The sequence below is a fragment of the Saimiri boliviensis genome, chromosome 3, assembly GCF_048565385.1.
Source record: "Saimiri boliviensis isolate mSaiBol1 chromosome 3, mSaiBol1.pri, whole genome shotgun sequence".
NCBI lineage: Eukaryota > Metazoa > Chordata > Mammalia > Primates > Cebidae > Saimiri > Saimiri boliviensis.
In genome coordinates this window covers 177,371,980-177,390,882 of record NC_133451.1, presented here as the reverse complement: position 1 = coordinate 177,390,882, position 18,903 = coordinate 177,371,980, and the positions used below count along the sequence as shown (strand labels likewise).

The 18,903-nt window shown below is 35.7% G+C and overlaps 1 protein-coding gene across 5 annotated transcripts in view; it reads left to right on the top strand.

Annotated features, from left to right (window-relative positions):
* Window positions 1-18,903, top strand: part of CLCN3 (chloride voltage-gated channel 3) — a 105,558-nt gene that overhangs the window by 36,325 nt on the left and 50,330 nt on the right. Inside the window, exon 1 of one of the 5 annotated variants that reach the window (XM_039479096.2) lies at window positions 758-3,840. The exons of 3 other annotated variants lie outside the window; for them this stretch is intronic. In XM_039479096.2, coding sequence (XP_039335030.1) covers window positions 3,762-3,840 — 79 coding nt within the window. In that variant the 5' untranslated portion in view covers window positions 758-3,761. Of the gene's footprint in view, window positions 1-757; window positions 3,841-18,903 lie in introns of those variants that run through there. One more of the 5 variants, XM_039479098.2, reaches the window with a different exon arrangement.

Sequence of the window (18,903 nt, the reverse complement as noted above, 5' to 3'; positions counted from 1 at the left end):
GTTTTTAACTTGCTTCTATTAATAAGTTTGAAGATTAAAGATTGTAATGTTTTATTAATGTTTAACTCATGTAAGTCATTTTATTTATAAGCATTCTTTTAAAAATCTCTGTGTCTTGGTGCAGTGGACAGTGTTGGGTGGGCCTGGGCAATGTTCTAAGACCTGATGCTACAAAAAAAGAAATTAAACAATTAGCCAGGCATGGTGGCACACACCTGTGTCACAGCTCCTGGGGAGGCTGAGGTGAGAGGATGGCTTGAGCCAGGAGGTTGAAGCTGCAGTGTGCTGTGATCATGCCACTGCACTCCAGCCTGGACGTAGGAGTGAGACCCTGTCTTTAAAATAATAAATACCAATAACAAATCTTCTCATTATAGAAGAAATTTTAAAACATTCTAAAGTATGGAGAAGAATATTGTATACCTTTTCATCCTGGTCACTTACTTTAAATAATTATCAATTCATGGCCAATTTTGTTTCATTTCTACTCCCTCAATTATGTTGAAGCAAATCAGAAACATTGTATCATTTATATAAGTAGATAGATAAACATATATTATTATTTATTTCTAAAAGATTAAGATTCTGTCAAAGGTCATTATTACTTTTAAAATATGAATAATTCCTTAAAATAAAATATCTTGTCTTTCCCATTTCCCCAATCGTTTCTTAAAAAATTGTATTGCTGTATCTTTTAAGTCTTTTTTAAAAAATTCTATAGGTTTTCCTCTCTCCCTTTTTCCTTACTAAATTGTATTTGTCAAAGAAATCAGGTCATTTGTTTCCTAGTTTGATTTTTCTTGATGACATTTTGAACTATCATTTAACATATTTCTCTGCTCCTGCATTTTCTATAAATTGATAGATAGCTCTAAAGGCAACAAAACTGCTTAAAAATTGTTTTTATTGTTTTAAAATTTAAGTATTTCTAATATTGTAGATTTCTCGGATCATTACTGTTATTATAAGGGGCTTAAAGGTAGAACTGTCAAAATATTATTGTCATCTATTCTGCCTTCCTGGTTTATAGTTACAGAGACATTCCAGAGAGGTTGTGATTTATCCAGATTTCCACATCAGGCTGAGATTAGAATCTAGGGTGTGTTCGAAAGTAGAAATAACTTCTCCTTTTGAATTTTGATGCCTTCATGTATGCTAGCTGTGATTTTGGTTTTTCAGAGTTGCATCCTGAGCATTTTTCCAGAGCTATGCCTAGGAATTCTTGAATTTGTCTTCTGCTCTCTTTCTACTTGGACTCCACCCTGAGTGTAATTCAGCTTTTTAATCTGGTAATAAAAAGTCTCTGTCAAAGTCCTCTTTGGCCACACCTTCCAATCTACCTTGTGCTTTGCTGCATTGTGATCGGACTTAACCTGTGTAAGGATTCCTGTACTTTAAGAAAGTGGCAGCTGTAGACCCCATAATCGCAAGAGATTTGTTTACCTCTGAAGTAAAGATATTTAGGTTTTTAAATTTTTTATTAAAAATAACATTTTTAAAGATTTTTTGGTTTATTATTACAAAAGTAATATATTTGTTGAAACAGTGTGGAATTATATAAACTCTGAATGTACCCTCCAACCTCTACCTTGTGTCAGTAATAATAATTGCTAAGGGCTTGATGTGTCTTATTTGAAACTTAATACTATACAAATATAATTATATAGGTTATATATATACAACACAGTTTATCTTTAAAAATAATTCAAATATGCTACAAAACTTTTACATGTGAAGCATTGTCAATATTTATTTTACAGCGAGGACTTCCCTCTCCAGTGAGTGCTGCCTGTCATTTTCATTCTTTATGAGCAAGTTGTACATGAGGAAAAACAAGTTAGGAGACTGCCCAAAAGATACCAGGAATACTTGTGGATAGATTTTCATTTTTTATGTAAAGACATATAAAAATATAAATGGTATAAAAACAAAATCCTTTACAAATGCCATGTAATTATATATTTAGAAAAATTGTACGGTGGTAGAACATACAAAAGAACCACAAACTCCCAAATTGACATTGAGCTAATTTCGTAAAGTTAGCCTTCGTCAAAGCTTCCCTTGTTTAAAAACGTTAGTGGCTCAGTGTGCAGGAAGGAGTATAGAAGAAAAAATTATTGCCAAAAATTTTGAAAAATACAGAAAATGAAGAAAACAAATCACCTACTCTCCTATATAAATTTTAATATCTAGAGTCAGGATAAGATAGAATATTCCTGTGGCAATAATTTTAGTCTATATTCCTTTCCTGGAACCCTGTCTCCCAAATTCCAGGTGAGAGTTTATGAGAAGCTCTGTTTATCTGAGATTTAAAATACAAAAAATGGATTCAGCCTTTACAGTTTTTTAAAAAGACACCAAATAACTAAAATTTAGTGCTCTACAAATTGAATAGAATTTCCCTCTTCTCTAACTGCCCTCTGAGTTTTCTCTTTCCTTCTCTCACCTCCAGTGTTCATGTAACACTTTCAGGTGGAGTGGGCCTTAAAGGTTGTCTCATTGAATACTTCAGGAAAACAAATTTTATAGAACCCTTGAGTTCTGTGGAATTGCCTCTGATGAACAGCACCTTTTTCTGTTGTTGCTGTTTAGTGACTGTGAGTAACAGGCTTTTCAGGAGGAGAATCACCCAGTCCAGAGGAATCCTCTGAGAGGTAGCTGTAAAATGTTGAGCTCTGATCTTCAGTACGCATTGCGGAGTTATTTTGTTTTTGTTTTTGCTTTTTTTTTTTTAATAAGAAAGTTGCTTTATTTCTGAACTTTGAATTTTATAACAATTTCTAGAAAAGTCAAGTACCTCACTGAGACATGCTGCTAAAAGTTCTTTTAAAAATACCTCTTATGAGATAAGAAAACTAGGAAGATAATAGAGATAGGCAAGTCTTCTGCTTAGTAAACATTTTTTTGCATGCTTTACACACACACAATAGTAAAGTTACTTAGTATATTGATAAGTTATCTTCCTCCTCAAAAGCTGGAATGTCTCGCTAGCTAGTTTCTTCAAGAAATGAAACCAGAAGACACGCTGGAGAAGAGATTGGTGAGTGGGAGAAAACACTATTCAACTCTTCAGTTGCTCGGTTTTTAAGTCCTCAGTGAAGGCTGCTGTATATTTGTAGGCTATGTTTTATTTTTTACAGACTTAAAACCAAGTTTCTTGAGAAACCTTTGGCATGTTGTAGTTTTTTATGGTTGTGACTCACATGACATTACTATATAAAACTAGTACATTCTCTCATAAAAGCACACAAACTTAAGAGTGCTGCTCTGGTTCTTTTGCATTAGAAATGAAAAAGGGCATTGTCTGCATTCAGAACTTCCTTTTTACATCTTTTTTCCCCTTTACATTTATCTTAAAGCCAAAAGAAATAATGTTTCTATTGTTTTATTTACCAGTTACCACTGATGCTACAGAAGCTGTATTGTTTGTGAGTGCTTTAAAATTCTCAAACCAGTTTTGTGTGTTATACTTGGAGCTTAGTCATCATGAGACGTAGCAGGACCTGATTAAGAAGGCTGTTCCGCCTCTAAGCCTTGCTAGATTGTAGCCACTAGCAACCAGGCTGCAATAATTTCCCTTTGATGACATCATCCACTGTGGAAGAACCCAGTTGCTTCAGCGAGTCGAACTACAGTTCTAAACCTCATCAAATATGGCATCTCCCTTGCTCGCTGCAGCAGGGATGGAAGAAATGCCACTTTCTTTTTAAGCTAGCAAGCTTTTCTTTTCCTTTTTATTCTTCCTTTTAAAAATTCTAATCATGGATGCTTTTTCGGATCCTTATTTGCCTTATGACGGGGGAGGAGACAATATTCCCCTGAGGGAATTACATAAAAGAGGTAATACCATCCCCTTGCTGTGAATTCTCCGTTGGTATGTTTTGCATGCGGCTGGGCGGTCCTCTAGCTTAAACTGGTTCTCATTTGTCCTTTAAATACTGTAGTACATTGTTTAGTTGCCCCGGGTTGTTAGTGAGGGGAAAATGCAACCTTCTGAATGGTTCTGTAGCCGTCCTTGATTGTTTTCTCTGTGCAGATTAGTACTGCTTCAGATCATGTCGGGCTCCGACTCCATCTTCTGCGTGAAAATCTTTCCAACTATGAGAATGAATTAATCTGCTTTTACAGCCAACTAACGTCGTGTTGGTTGGCACCTAGAAAGTAATGTTTTTCTTCCTTCAGAAAACTTACGTTTCCTTTAACTTACGCAGAGAAATCAGGTGCCTGTGTCCCATTATATTTCAGCTGCTGCCGATCACCATGTAGATTTTACACCACAAAGTAAATTTATAGCAAAAGCTCTATCTACATTTTAGAACATTTTTAAATGACAATAAAGGTGTATTAATACAAAAATATTAATTTTTATTTTAATACTTTTCATTTAATATGTTTTTCAGCTGATTAACATACTACATTGTCTTCCACGTGAAATTCGGTAACATAAAACACATGTAGGGTACTTTACTAAATGTCAGAAAAAAAAAATAGTTAATGAATGGTTTGTGAAAAGCAGAAGAGCACCCAGCCTGCCTGTAAATCTTTTGGCAGGCACTTCCTTGGTCTCCTTAAAATTAATTGCATGTTAATTACTGCCCTTTTTTTTTTTTTTTCATTTTTGTTAAATTGCTTATTCTAAAAGCAGACTGGTTGAGATATGTTGTCCTAGAAAAAAACTGAACTTCAAGAAAAATCTCTTAGTTTATATGACTTCATTTTTGAGCCACATTAGTTTGAATTACTGCATGATATTATAAACTCGCCTTATGATTTAACCCAAACTTTTATTCCTAAGTATATAAGGAAGTCATAATTTTCTCAAATATAATTAGCCTGCTTTGTTTAAAATATACTTTGTCTTCTGATAACACTTTTATTTAGTATTAAGTTCCACTATAAACATTATAATGTATTCAACAAATGTCAATTGGTTGTGTTGTGTCTGCTAGACACTATTTTAGGGTCTGAACAGTTGTAACATTATTTATTTTGTAGTATTCTGTAGTCAGTAAAAACTTGCTTTTTACATTTTGAGAAAAGCTATGTAAGGATCATGTTACATATATGGTGCTTTCTTTTACCTAGTTGCCTTCTTAATAATATTTCAGTATATGTGTATATGAATATGTTAGAACACAAGAAATATCTAAAAGCATAAAGAAGAAAACAATTTCTCATAATCACACCACCAGAGCTTTTCATTTTTTTTATTCTTAATGTTATGATCATTCATAAGTTCTTTTATTTCCTGTTTTCTCGTTATCAGTTTTCTGGTAAGGGTTTCTTTAAACAGGAAGCAAGGTGAATGAATAGTGACTGTTCAGATGTCACATTATTTGCTAATCAGTAATTAAACTGTAAAATGAGAAAGACTATTTTTCCCATGCTGTTACAACATTTAGTTGTTAATGATGATAAACCAGAATACCTGGGCTTCAGAAATTTAAATTCCTGTGTGGAGCTTGACAGTCCTTTACAGAACTTACTTATGAACTGTCTCAGTGTAAAATATGCAAATAATAATAAGCCAAAACTTATGTGAGGGTAAGCATGGTTACTGATATTACCAAAGCATAAGCTTTATATTTTATTATACTTTCATAAATAATCCTTTAAGAATCTTGCTTAGGATCTAAATCAGTCCCACTCTTGGCAGCTCAAATAGGTTCTTTATCCCTCGATGAGACTTAATCTATTAATATAAGCCATTGTTACTGGAAAGTAACATTGTGTATTTGTAGTAGAGATAAGTCAGTTATTGCTGGACTGGACTGTATTACCTCAAACATACTGTAGTATCCTAGTGTCATTTTATTTGTTTTCCATAATTTATGACCCATTGTCACCATGGGTCAACACAAAGGAACTGATGGAGACAGGCAGCTAACAAATCGAAAAAACTCTGAATCAGCTTCCCTGTGAGGAAGAACAGAACTCTAATGATTAAAATTGATCTTCAAGCTGAGAGTGAAGAGGCAGAGAAAGTATAAAATTTTGAAGGGTATCAATAAAGTAAACATGGCTGTGTTTACTAAATCCCTGAGCGCTAGAGCCAGGGATTACCTTTGTTGGGTAAATTGAATTTAATACAACTTTTCAAGGTGAGTTGGTAAATGCTGAAGCTTCCTAGTTAAGTAAATAATGTCAAGTCTGAAAGCATAAGTAAATTCAAAATAGAATATACTGTTGATAGATTAGTAATTTAGATGACATTTCAGGAATAGCCATCTTTAGGGGTAGATTTCCTATGTAGAAACAATCAAGCTGTCTCGAAATGTCTTTCCCTTTTTTATCAGGAAAAAGTACTTGGCTTATTTGGACTGTTAGTTTTACACTTTGACTTCTTAATTTGTTCAAGATGTTTAAATAATTTCGGAGGTCAAATTTCTTTCTTCTATCAACACTTTATAATGGAATTGATCTTTCGGGCCTGAACCTCCATTTACTCCATGAGGGGCCTTTAAAAATTATTTAAATATTTAATTGTTTCATTCAAAGTGAGCATATATATGTGTGTGTGTGTGTGTGTGTGTGTGTGTGTGTATATATATCACTATTAGGTGCTTTGGGGAATTATGATAAAAATAGCAATAATAATAGCTAATATTTATTAGAATTTTCTGTTAGCTGGATACTGTTCTAAGTGGGTTTTTTTCTTAAGAAAGAAGGTATCACTCTTTCACCCAAACTGGAGTACAATCATAGCAAATTGCAGCCTTGACCTACTGGGCTTAGATCTTCCCCTCTCACTCTCACATGTACCAGGGGCTGCAGGCATGCAACCCCATGCCCGGCTAATTTAAAAAACAAAAATTTTGTTTTAGAGAGAGCTCACTATGTTGCCCAGGCTGGTCTCCAACTCCTGCGCTCAAGCTACCCTCCTGCCTCGGCCTCTCGAGTGGCTGGGATTACAGGCATGAGCCACTGTGCCTGGCTTGTTCTAAGTGCTGTATGTTTATGAAATCACTTAATCCTCATCACGAGTTTAAGAAGTAGGTACTGTTATAATCCCCATTTTTCAGTAGACAAGACTGAAGTAAGGAAATATTAATGAAAAGTCAGAATTTCATCCAGATATTTGACTCATACTCTAATCACGAGGCTAAACTGCTTCTCACTATCTTCATAATAACTTGTGTTTTAAGTCTGGTCGAGGCATAGAAAGTTTAAAAGCAAAGAAGCACAATCCTGAAGAAGTTAGTAAATTTCTCGTGAATGATAGAAATGGTAGAAATCTCTTCTTTTTCTGAAGTCCCCATGTTCTTTGTACACAGGGGAACTCGATAGGGCATTCCTGGTGGATATAATAAAATGAGTAAATGCTATGATGGGAGGAAATGGCTAGTATGTTGTTATTGGATTAGTTTTGAAACAACAAAGGCAGTTTTGTTGTGAGTCAGTAGAGGAGGTAGTGTAGAAAGATGGAAGTGAGAGCCAGGCGCGGTGGTTCATGTCTAAAATCCCAGCACTTTGAGAGGCAAGGTGGGCAGATCACAAGGTCAGGTGATCAAGACTATCCTGGCTAACACAGTGAAACCCTGTCTCTGCTAAAAATATAAAAATTAGCCAGGTGTTGTGGCGCACTCCTATAGTCCCAGCTAGTTGGGAGGCTAAGGCAGGAAAATCACTTGAACCCAGGAGGCGGAGGTTGCGGTGAGCCGAGATTGTGCCACTGTACAACAGCCAGAGCGATAGAGCAAGACTCCATCTTTAAAAAATTAATTAATTAATTAATTAATTAATTAAAAAGGTGGAAATTGGACTAACAATGGACTTAAACCACAAAAAGTGTAGGTTTGCCATTGAAATAATAGTTTGGGATCTCATTTTGTTCAACTTTCTACTTGAAATTATTTCTTGACATTCATTAGCTTAGCAATGTATCTAAATAAAGCTTTTTAAAAAATTTCTATTATATTAGATATTTGTTCCTTTTTCTTCCCTCTGAAATGTATCAGCAGTTTAGCATTTTTTACACATAATTTGAAAATCCAGGTGTTATAGTCTTACTGCCAGAGGGGCATTCTGTAGGCTCTTTGTAAAATGACTTTAGGATTCACATCTTTCTTATACTTTTATTAGCCCTTATATTTTATCCAACTAGAAAATTAAACCTCTTCTTAAAAATTAATCCATCTAAGTATCTGTAAATTAAAGGAATAACTAAAGATTCTTTGTTTGGTGTCAAAAACTCCTTGACAACAATAGTATAGAACAAAGCCTGTTTTTAAATGTATTTTGCCCACAGTATTGGAATTTCAACTCTTCAGCAAAATTTGGTTCATATTACTACCTCTAGCTTGATTTTCTAAAAATAACTGATACTTTAATATGGTTAATTTTATGCCATCTCGTGGCTTGTCAGAAATGCTTGTATCAAGATTTCAGAGTGTGAACAGATTTCTTGCTGCATTGATTAAGTTTGTAATTTTGGCTATTTTCCCGGCTTTGAGGTCTCTGCTTTGTGTTTATGCAGGAGACTTGTAGCTTAAATTGTACTTTAAAGTTTTCTCATTTTGAAATTAACATATTTAATAAATTTTATAAATGTATTAAATAAGAAATTTAGCAAATTTTATAAATCTTTTTATTCATGTACTCTACAGCTCATCTTATATGCAGATGCAATAATTGAATGTGGATCTTATTTCTAATTACACAGATGTCTTAATATCCACCTTATCATCTCTAACTAAGGATGTGGCTTTTTATTTTGAGGTGGCAACAGAACAGAAAAGAAAACAGTGACTTGAGTAATGGGCTTAGCATTGCTGCTGCCTGGTTGTGTATCTTCAGTAAACTTCTTTGGGATTTGGTATTAACTTGCAAGTCTTTGCAGTTTAGAGAGTTAAATATGACTGGATGGCTGAACAAATTTTAATCGTGTGTGCTGCTTTTATACTACTCATTTACCCAGTAGACATTTAATTGACCACCTGCTAAATGTGAGGCACTATTCTTGCCATTACATTTTTCAGCTTTGGAGTCTGCTAACATTCTGAAACTTTCACTATCAACTTGTAACATTTACTTTCCCCTTCTTTACCAGGATGGACATTTCTTATCAGTAAGGTCACAGAGGGAGAAAAAAAAAAAATCCCAGGGCTAGACTTCCTGCTCTTAACATACAGAAGCAATTAGGTTATGAGGGGACACATAATATTTTGGATTTCTGCTTTCTTCCTTCCATAATTTTTTTTTAAAGGTTCATATGTTTTGTATGTGTCTTATGTGACAGTAATCTGCATTATGAACTTAAAAAACAAGGATCACTATTTCACATATTTGGAGATTGACCACAGCGGTAATAAGTAACTCTTATTAAATAACTGTGTGCTCCATTTTTCATGTAAAATTATTATTTGGATGCACCCCTTTCAGAAAAGACTTAGGCTCTTTCAAATGTCACTGTGATATTTACTAGGAAGCTCAGTTTAAGGTGCAGCAATTAAGGTTGTGTGTGTGTGTGTGTGTGTGTGTGTGTGTGTGTGTTTAAGTTCAGCAAATATATGTGGAAAGCTTATATGTAAAATTATGTTTATATTTATGGGAAAGCAGACAATTTTATTAGTGCCTATATTTTTCTAGTTCAGTGTTTGTCAAACTTCAAGTTTTAACATGTTGATCATGAAACCCATTGAATTGTTAGCAGTATTTTAAAAGGAAAGATTAAAAAACCAGAAAGTGAAATATCAGCATATACCAAGTACTAAGTGGTTTTATTTAAGTACCTATCTGTATACTATGTTGGTGAGAACGATTTCTCAGCTTTTTCTAAAAAAATAAACATTTCAAAAGCTAAGAAAAAGTTTGAAAACCAGTTTATAAGTACACCTGGGGTAAAGATATGCTTCCTGTGACATAAGATGCTTGGAACAATTGAGGGTGAGAATGAGGATGCACTTATAAACTTCTGCGAAAGCATAAGGGTGTGAGTGCTGGGAGCAAAGTAGTGCTCCCCACTTCTGTAATTTTCTGTTGCAGCATTTTAAGTAATATAGGAACAAGTGGACTGGAACCAAAGGCAAACAGGGATAGTGATGGTGAGGGGTAGGATTGCATTCATTGTCAAAAGGCTAAGTGCATATGCATACGTATGGGAGAAGGCATCATGTAATAGTTCTTAACCTACTCTGAGGGAAGGTTGTCCATATTTCTTAAAGTATACATGTAAACCAACAATGAAATTGTTTTTTAGGCACTATTGCTTAGTGGTAAGAAGTGTCTTGAGAAGCAAAGTGCTAGACTTTGATTCCCTGTTCTACTACTTGCCGGCTGTGTGACCTTGGGCCTGTTTAACTCTTCGCACCTTGTTTTCCAAATTGATAATGTGGAAATAACAATACCTGTCTCATTGTGTTGTTGTGAGGATTATATGAACTAATATATGTAATGTCCTGAGAACAATGTCTGGCTCACGTTAAGTTAATTAAAATTAGCTGTTCTTACTGTTATTATTAGACATGAGCTAGATAACAGTGGCCTCTGCATGGGAAAGATTATTTTAATTCTAAGGTAGTCCAGCTTACCTATTTTTTTCTTTTGTCTCTTGTGCTTTGGTGTCATACCTAAAACACCAGGCCTAACTCAAGATCACAGAGATTTACTCCTGTATTTTATAGTTTTAGCTCTTTAGATCTAGGATCCATTTTGAATTAATTTTCATATATAGTGTGAGGTAGGGGTACAATTTCATTCTCTTGCATGTGGATAGCCAGTTGTCCTCACATTGTTTGTTCAAAAGATTATTCTTTCCTCACTGGAAAAAATATTTCTTTAAAGAATAATGAATACTTTTTTTCTTTTTAACTGCTGTCACTCAGTTGGAAAAAGAATAGTGAATAATTTTAAATAATTAATTCTAGGTAAATTTAAGTCTTTTCGTTTAGATTACACATATTAGGAAATAATGGATTTGTATTTCCATAGGTGTGCTTGACCTTTATAAAGTTCTTGGTCTCTGGAAAAAATAAAATAAGGCAAAACAGTCGTCTTAGTAGAGATATCTTTGCAAGAAAGTTGCAAGCCAGTTTTAGTTCATCAATTGGATAATTTTTCCAGCTTACTGGAGTATTTCAGTATTGGTGATATCTGAACTATGAAATGTCCATGTGGGAAGCTTGGTCTTACCAAGCATTTTAGGAATTTGTTTGTGTCTCTATCAGGCATAACGAATTAAGTTATTTGTTAAAAAATACAGCATTTTTAACAAAACAAAACAAAACAAAAATCACAGGGGCTCATGCCTGCAATCCCAGCACTTTGTGAGGCTGAAGTAAGTGGATCAAAAGGTCAGGAGTTCAAGACCAGTCTGGCCAAGGTGGTGAAACCCTGTCTCTACTAAAAATGCAAAAATTAGCTGGACGTATTGGCACATGCCTATAGTCCCAGCTACTCAGGAGGGTGAGGCAGGAAAATTGCTTGAACTCGGGAGGTGGAGGTTGCAATGAGCCAAGATTGTGCCACTGCACTCCAGCCTAGGTGACAGAGCAAGACTCCGTCTCAAACAAACAAACAATCCAGGATTTTTGCTCAGTATACAGTTGTAGAAGAACTCATTGTCCAAATTTTAAGACTTTTTTTTTTTTTTTTTTTTTTTAAATGGAATCATATTCTGTCACTGAGGCTGGAGTGCAGTAGCTCAATCTCGGCTCACTGTGACATCTGCCTCCGGGGTTCAAGCAGTTCTCCTGCCTCAGCCTCCTGAGTAGCTGGGACTACAGGCGTGTGCCACTATGTCTGGCTAATTTTTGTATTTTTAGTAGAAACGGGGTTTCACCATATTGGCCAGGCTGCTCTCGAACTCCTAACCTTGTAATATACCCTCTTCAGCCTCCCACAGTGCTGAGATTACAGGTGTGAGTCACTGTGCCCGGCCAGACATTTTTCTTTGCCTTTCTTTGTCATATTGTTAGTCTTTTGGTTAAGTGAGCTGTATTATAACTTAGTCATATGAGTAATATAATGCAGCATGCTGAAGTTTTTCTTGTTTTTGTTTTTTTAATAGAGATGAGGTCTCACTATGTTTCCCAGGCTGGCCTTGAACTCCTGGGCTCAAATGACACAGCCTCCTGCCACAGCCTTCTTATTAGCTGGGACTACACATGTGCACCTCTGCATCTGACTTTCCTGATGAAATTTTAAATACCAAATATTTGAGCAAAAATAATGTAGCTTGTATTTATTGTTTTCCTATTATTTATCAGGTGTAGTATTAAATGTTTTACATAATCTATCTCCAGTCCACATATTATACTCCAGTAGAAGTGGATAACAAAACCCAAGTACTCAAAGTGGTTAATAAGTAACTTGTGCTGGATCACAGACCTAATGGGTGGCAGGGTTGGAATTTGACTCTAGGTGTTTCTGACCTCAAAGTACATTAAAGTCATGGAATTTCTCTACTAGGCCACCTGGAAGAAAAGTGATCTTTTTCCCAGTCTTTTTTGCTACTGTTTTTCAGCCAGGAGGTAGTAGAGTTAGGTAGTAGAATGGTAGTCACCGGCATCTGGTCATCAGCCCTCCAAAAAAGTTTTTGATTTTTTTTTTTTTTTTTTTTTTTGGTCTTAAACTTGGAAGCTATTAACTTTCAGGTCATTAACTTTCTTATCATCCAAGAGCTGGGTATTTAGGTAGCAGGAACTATCCTGTGTCTTCTTGAAGGTTCAGTTGTTAAAGTTAATTGGTTCTGATTATCACTGTGCTCAAGATTCACATTTCCAGGAGCCAGAGTTTGATTGGTCTAACTTGGATCTGTGTGTCTGTAGCTGGGGAGGAGAAGGTACTTTGATTGATAGCTTCACCATGCAGTGAGGGACAGAAATTTTGTTAAAATAATTGTGTTCTGTTATAGAAAGAAGGGGAAGGAGATACCAGGTGGGCAAAACAATCAGGTTTTGTTAAATAAATAATAACCCTAATGTGAGGATAACAAATGGATAATATTATTTTAAATTTGGAAATATACCTGGTTATTAGTATTGAATATCTGATAGTGGGGTTGGGGAAAATGTTGAGAATAAAAAAAGGCTTAAACTCATAAAAATTAATTGGAAAAGAAGATAGCTAAGCAGATACACATATGTTAGATAATGTTCATAATGGCTAACCAATCTGAAGATGTGTTTAAATTGTAGTGTGCCAGATGTAGCGGTGCTCGCCTGCAATCCCAACTACTTGGGAGGCTGAGGCAGGATGACTGCTTGAGCCTAGGAATCATACTAGGCTGTAGTGAGCTATGATTGCACCACTGCATTCCAGCCTAGGTGGCAGAGCAAGACCCCATCTCTGAAAAACAAAGTAAAAGGAATAAATTATAGTATGTCGTGACAAATACAATAATCTGAAGTCATTGAAAATGTGCATGTGCATTTAATGATGTGAAGTGATTTTTAGAAAGTATGAATGAAAAAAATCAACTTAAGTGTAGCTAATATGATCTTACCTATTTGTCACTTACAAAAAATGTAAAAGGCTGAAGCCAATCACCTGTTTAACTGTTCTGTCTTGTTTACTTGCTTCCCTTTTTCCCCCTCCCCAGCAATCCACATGTAGTTAGGTAAAATCGGTTCTTCATCTGGCTTATTGCAGAAACTCTAAGCCTGTTTACTTAAAGCTTTTTGAAACCCAGAGACCCAACTTTTGAATTCAAAAGTTTTTACTATTAAGAATTAGTATTTTCATATGTTTGTTAGCCACATAATTGTCTCCTTTTGGGAAGTGTCTGTTTATATCCTTTGCCCACTTTAATGGGTTTGTTTGTTTCTTGTAAATTTGTTTAAGTTCCTTGTAGTTTCTATATTAGACCTTTGCCAGTTGGGTAGATTGCAAAAATTTTCTTTATTCTGTAGGTTGCCTGTTCACTCTGATACTACTTTCTTTTGCTTTGCAGAAGCTCTTTAGTTTAATTAGATCCCATTTGTCAAGTGTGGCTTTCATTGTAATTGCTTTGGTGTTTTGGTCATGAAGTCTTTACCAGTGCCTATGTCCTGATTGGTATTGCCTAGGTTTTCTTCTAGGGTTTTTATGGTTTTGGATTTTATATTTAAGCCTTTAATTTGTCTGAGTTAATTTTTGTATAAGGTGTAAGGAAGAGGTCCAGTTTCAGTTTTCTGCTTATGGCTAGCTAGTTTTCCCAGCACCATTTATTAAATAGGGAATCATTTTCCCATTGCTCGTTTTTGTCAGGTTTGCCAAAGATCAGATGGTTGTAGATATGTGTTATTTCTGAGGTCTCTGTGTTCTGTTTTGTTGGTCTATATATGTGTTTTCCTACCAGTGCCATGCTGTTTTGGTTACTGTAGCCTTGTAGTATAGTTTGAAATCAGGTAGCATGATGCCTCCATCTCTTTTTTTTGTTCCATATGAAATTTAAAGTAGTTTTATTCTAATTTTGCAAGGGAAGTCAATGGTAGCGTGATGGAAATAGCATTGAATCTATAAATTATTTTGGGCAGTATGGCCATTTTCATTATATTGATTCTTTCTATCCATGAGCATGGAATGTTCTTCCATTTGTTTGTGTCCTCTCTAATTTTTTTGGACAATGTAGTTCTCCTTGAATAGGTCCTTCATGTCCCTTGTAAGTTGTATTCATCATCACTGATCATTAGAGAAATGCAAATCAAAACCACAATGAGATATCTCATGCCACTTAGAATGGCGATTATGAAAAAGTCAGGAAACAATAGATGTGGTTGAGGCTGTGGAGAAATAGAAACGCTTTTACACTGTTGGTGGGAGAGTAAATTAGTTCAACCATTGTAGAAAACAGTATGGCAATTCCTCAAGCATGTAGAACCAGAAATACCCATTTGACCTAGCAGTTCCATTACTGGATATTTACCCAAAGGATTATAAATCATTCTGCCATAAAGACACATGCACATGTATGTTTATTATTGCACTATTTACAATAGCAAAGACTTGGAACCAACCCAAATGCCAATCAATGATAGACTGGATAAAGAAAATGTGGTACATATACACCATGGAGTACTATGTAGCTATAAAAAAGAATGAGATCATGTCCTTTGCAGGAACATGGACAAAGCTGGAAGCCATCATTCTCAGCAAACTAATACAGGAACAGAAAACCAAACACCACGTTCTCACTCATAAGTGAGAGTTGAACAATAAGAACACAGGGACACAGGGAGGGGAACATCACATGCTCAGGCCTGTTGGGGAGTAGGGAGGAAGGGGAGGGAGAGCATTAGGACAAATACTTAATGTGTGCAGGGCTTCAAACCTAGATGATGGGTTGATGGGTGCAGCAAACCACCATGGCACATGTATACCTATATAACAAAACTGCACATTTTGAATGTGTATCTCAGAACGTAAATTAAAAAAAAAAAAGAATTTGTCTCTATGGGTTTCAGAAGCCTACATTTGAAACGGGAATACCATAATATCAAGTCATGTTCTTCATACTTTGCTGTGTATTTTGTTTCCTATGGCAATGGATGTCTCTGATGAATTATTGCAGAGAAGGTGTGTGGAGGGGAAAAGAAAATAGTGTTGACTGAGGAAACTTGTTGAGTCTTTCCAAGAGGTATTCCACTGCAGCTCCACTACTGTCTTCACAGATAAATGAGAGCTGCATATGCTCTGAGAAATGGGAAGTCCAGGGGAAATCCTGTCATTTTAGATTAATAAAATCTAACTGTAAGAAGAACTTTTACTGAGGAGAGAAAGAAAGGCATAATCAAGGAGGCTGCAGTCTCACTACTACCTTTATTTCATCCTAAAGACGTGTCTTTGTCTTCTAGAGTTTCCTCCAGATATCCATTTTAGAAAAGCCGTATTGTCAGGCCTGGTGCGGTGGCTTACGCCTATAATCCCAGCACTTTGGGAGCCCAAGGCGGGCAGATCTCCTGAGGCCAGAAGTTTGAGACCAGCCTGGCCAACGTGGATAAACCTCGTCTCTACTAAAAATACGTAATTAGCTGGGCATGGGGGTAGATGTCTGTAATCCTAGCTACTTGGGAGGCTGAGGCAGTAGAATTGCTTGAACCCAGGAGGCGGAGGTTGCGGTGAGCCAAGATTGCACCATTGCACTCCAGCCTGGGAAACAAGAGTAAAACTGTCTCAAAAAGAAAAAGAGCTATACTGTCATTTTCCAATGAACTTTCCTAATTTTATATACATATATATATATACATATATATATAACAGTTTTTTATATATATATAAATCTAACTTATTTATATATATAAATAACAGATATATATATATATATATATATATATATATATATATATATATATAAATTTTTTTTTTTGAGACAGGGTTTCGCTCTGTTGCCCAGGCTGGAGACAGTGGTGTGGTCTTTGCTCACTGCAGTGTCCACCTCTCAGGCTCCAGCCATCCTCCCGCCTCAGCCTCCCAAGTAGCTGAGGATCTGGGACTACAGGTGTGTGCCACTACACCCCGCTAATTTTTTGTATTTTTAGTAGAGTCGGGATTTCGCCTTTTGTCCAGGCTGATCTTAAACTCCTGGCCTCAAGTGATCCACCTGCCTCAGCCTCCCAAAGTGCTGGAATTACAGGTGTGAGCTACCGTGCCTGGCCTCTGAAATATTATTATAGGAAAAAAAAGAGCAGATGTACTTTATGTAGGAAAGAACTGTAATTTATGCTGTGACAGTACCTAAAAGATACATCCTTTATAAATCATGCACAAGATGAAATTGAGAGGTAAAATGGGATGACTTATACTGTTGCTTTTTAAAAATTTAAACACGTATATTATCTCATTTTAGCCTGTGTAAGTCATACCTTGTACACATTTATGTTTCAGAGAACTTTATGCAAAGAAACAGACCAATAGGATTATTTTATAGCCATTGTTGTTAGAAAACATAATACCTTTAAAATGACTTCTCATGTGAGGTATGTACGCATTTCTGTGATCACATTAGAATTACAGTGTCTTCTGCCCAGTTTAAGAGAGAAATTTTCCTTTTCTTTCTGTTCTTTTTTTTGCGGGGGAAGGGAACAGAGTCTCGGTCTGTCACCAGGCTTGAGTACAGTGGCATGATCTCGGCTCACTGTAAACTCTGCCTCCTGGGTTCGAGCGATTCTCCTGCCTCAGCCTCCTGAGTAGCCGGGACTATAGTCACCACGTGGCACCAAGCCCAGCTAATTTTTTTGTGTTTTTAGTAGAGGCAGTCTGTATTTTCTACTTTGTCATTCATGAGTCTGTTGTTTGCTTATTATCTTCATGCTGCAAAAAGTCTGGAAATTCTTTAAATGGTTCAAGTGATGTATTATGGATACATGTTAAATGGTATAGAAATTTCACTTTTTATTTTTTGCATTAAGAGTAATAAGATCAGTAGTCCATGTTTCTTCAGCTCTACCCAGAGAAGGGCAATGTAGGGGGTAAAATGAAGTTTGCAAAATATTTTATAGTAGGCTTTTTCTGAAAGTATCTTCAGAGTTACAGAAGTTTAAATATAGCACAAAGAATCCCATATACCCATCACCCTGATTCCTGAAGTGTTAATATTTTACATTTGTTCATTATGTCTCTATTCTCCAAGAATTATATGTACCATTATATGCAGAATATATAATATGTAGCATTTTATATAGATATACGGCATGTATGCACTATATATGTTTTTTCTGAGCCATGTAAAGAGTAAAATGCAAACATAACGTGCTTTCACTCCTAAGTACTTCAGTGTGTATTCTCTCAAGAAAGGACATTTTATATATATATATATATATATATATATATATATATATAAATTTCTATATAGCTACCATAAATTTCTACACTTTTCTAAATCAGAACATTTACATTGATACCATACTATGACATGGTCTGTAGACCGTTTTCCAATATGCCATTTGTCCCACTATGTCCTTTAGTACAAAAGATAAAGGACTTTTTCCTGGTCTAGGAGCTAATCCTGGAGCACATGTTATATTTAGTTGTCATTTCTTTTTTAATCTAGAACAGTTCCTCAGTCATTCTTTATCTTTTATAACCTTGACATTTTTGAAGAATACAATCCATTTATTTTGCAGAATTTCCCTTAGTTTGGGTGTATCTGGTTTTTCCTTACAAGATTCATTTTATGCAATTTTTGGCCAAAATACCATAGAAGTACTGTACCTCTTACCAGAAAGCTGTAAGGGGTTTTGATTCTTCCCTGCAAATGCATTTTCTAAATATCACTTTTAATATTATATAGAAAGCAGAGTCAGAGATTCTCACATTATAAAAGTTACTGTTATATTTTTTCTCCAATTGCTTTTTCTCAAGAAAACGTGTGACCTTTCAGGTAGCTTTTACACAGTGGAAGTTACTACACAAAATTAGGATGGGGGGCAGGAAAGAGCTTTATTAAAGCTTTAAGTTTAAGCTTTTGAGTATGTGTTGTATGTAAATGAACACAGGCATCACGATGCAGGGATTGGGCCTTTAAACCCTTGGCCAAGAATGATATAAATTATTTATTCTTGGAGTACTTCTGCTAAAACACTGAAGTCAGTGTACTCCTCTCTTTTTAGAAGTGTTACACCTTTTCTTTTTTTGGGTGGGGGAATGGAGTCTTGTTCTGTCACACCGGTTGGAGTGCAGTGGCATGATCTTGGTTGGCTCACTGCAACCTTTGCCTCCTGGGTTCAAGCAATTCTCCTGCTCCAGCTTCCCAAGTAGCTGGGATTACAGGTATGCTCCATCATGCCTTGCTGGTTTTTTGGATTTTTAGTAGAGACGGGATCTAACCTGTGATGGCCAAGCTGGTCTTGAACTCCTGACCTCATGATCTGCCCTCCTTGGCCTCCCAAATTGCTGGGTGTGAGCCACTGCCAGAAGTTTTACACCTTTTCAAAGCACACCTTCTTTTTGTTTTGTTTTTTTGAGACAGAGTTTTGCTCTGTCACC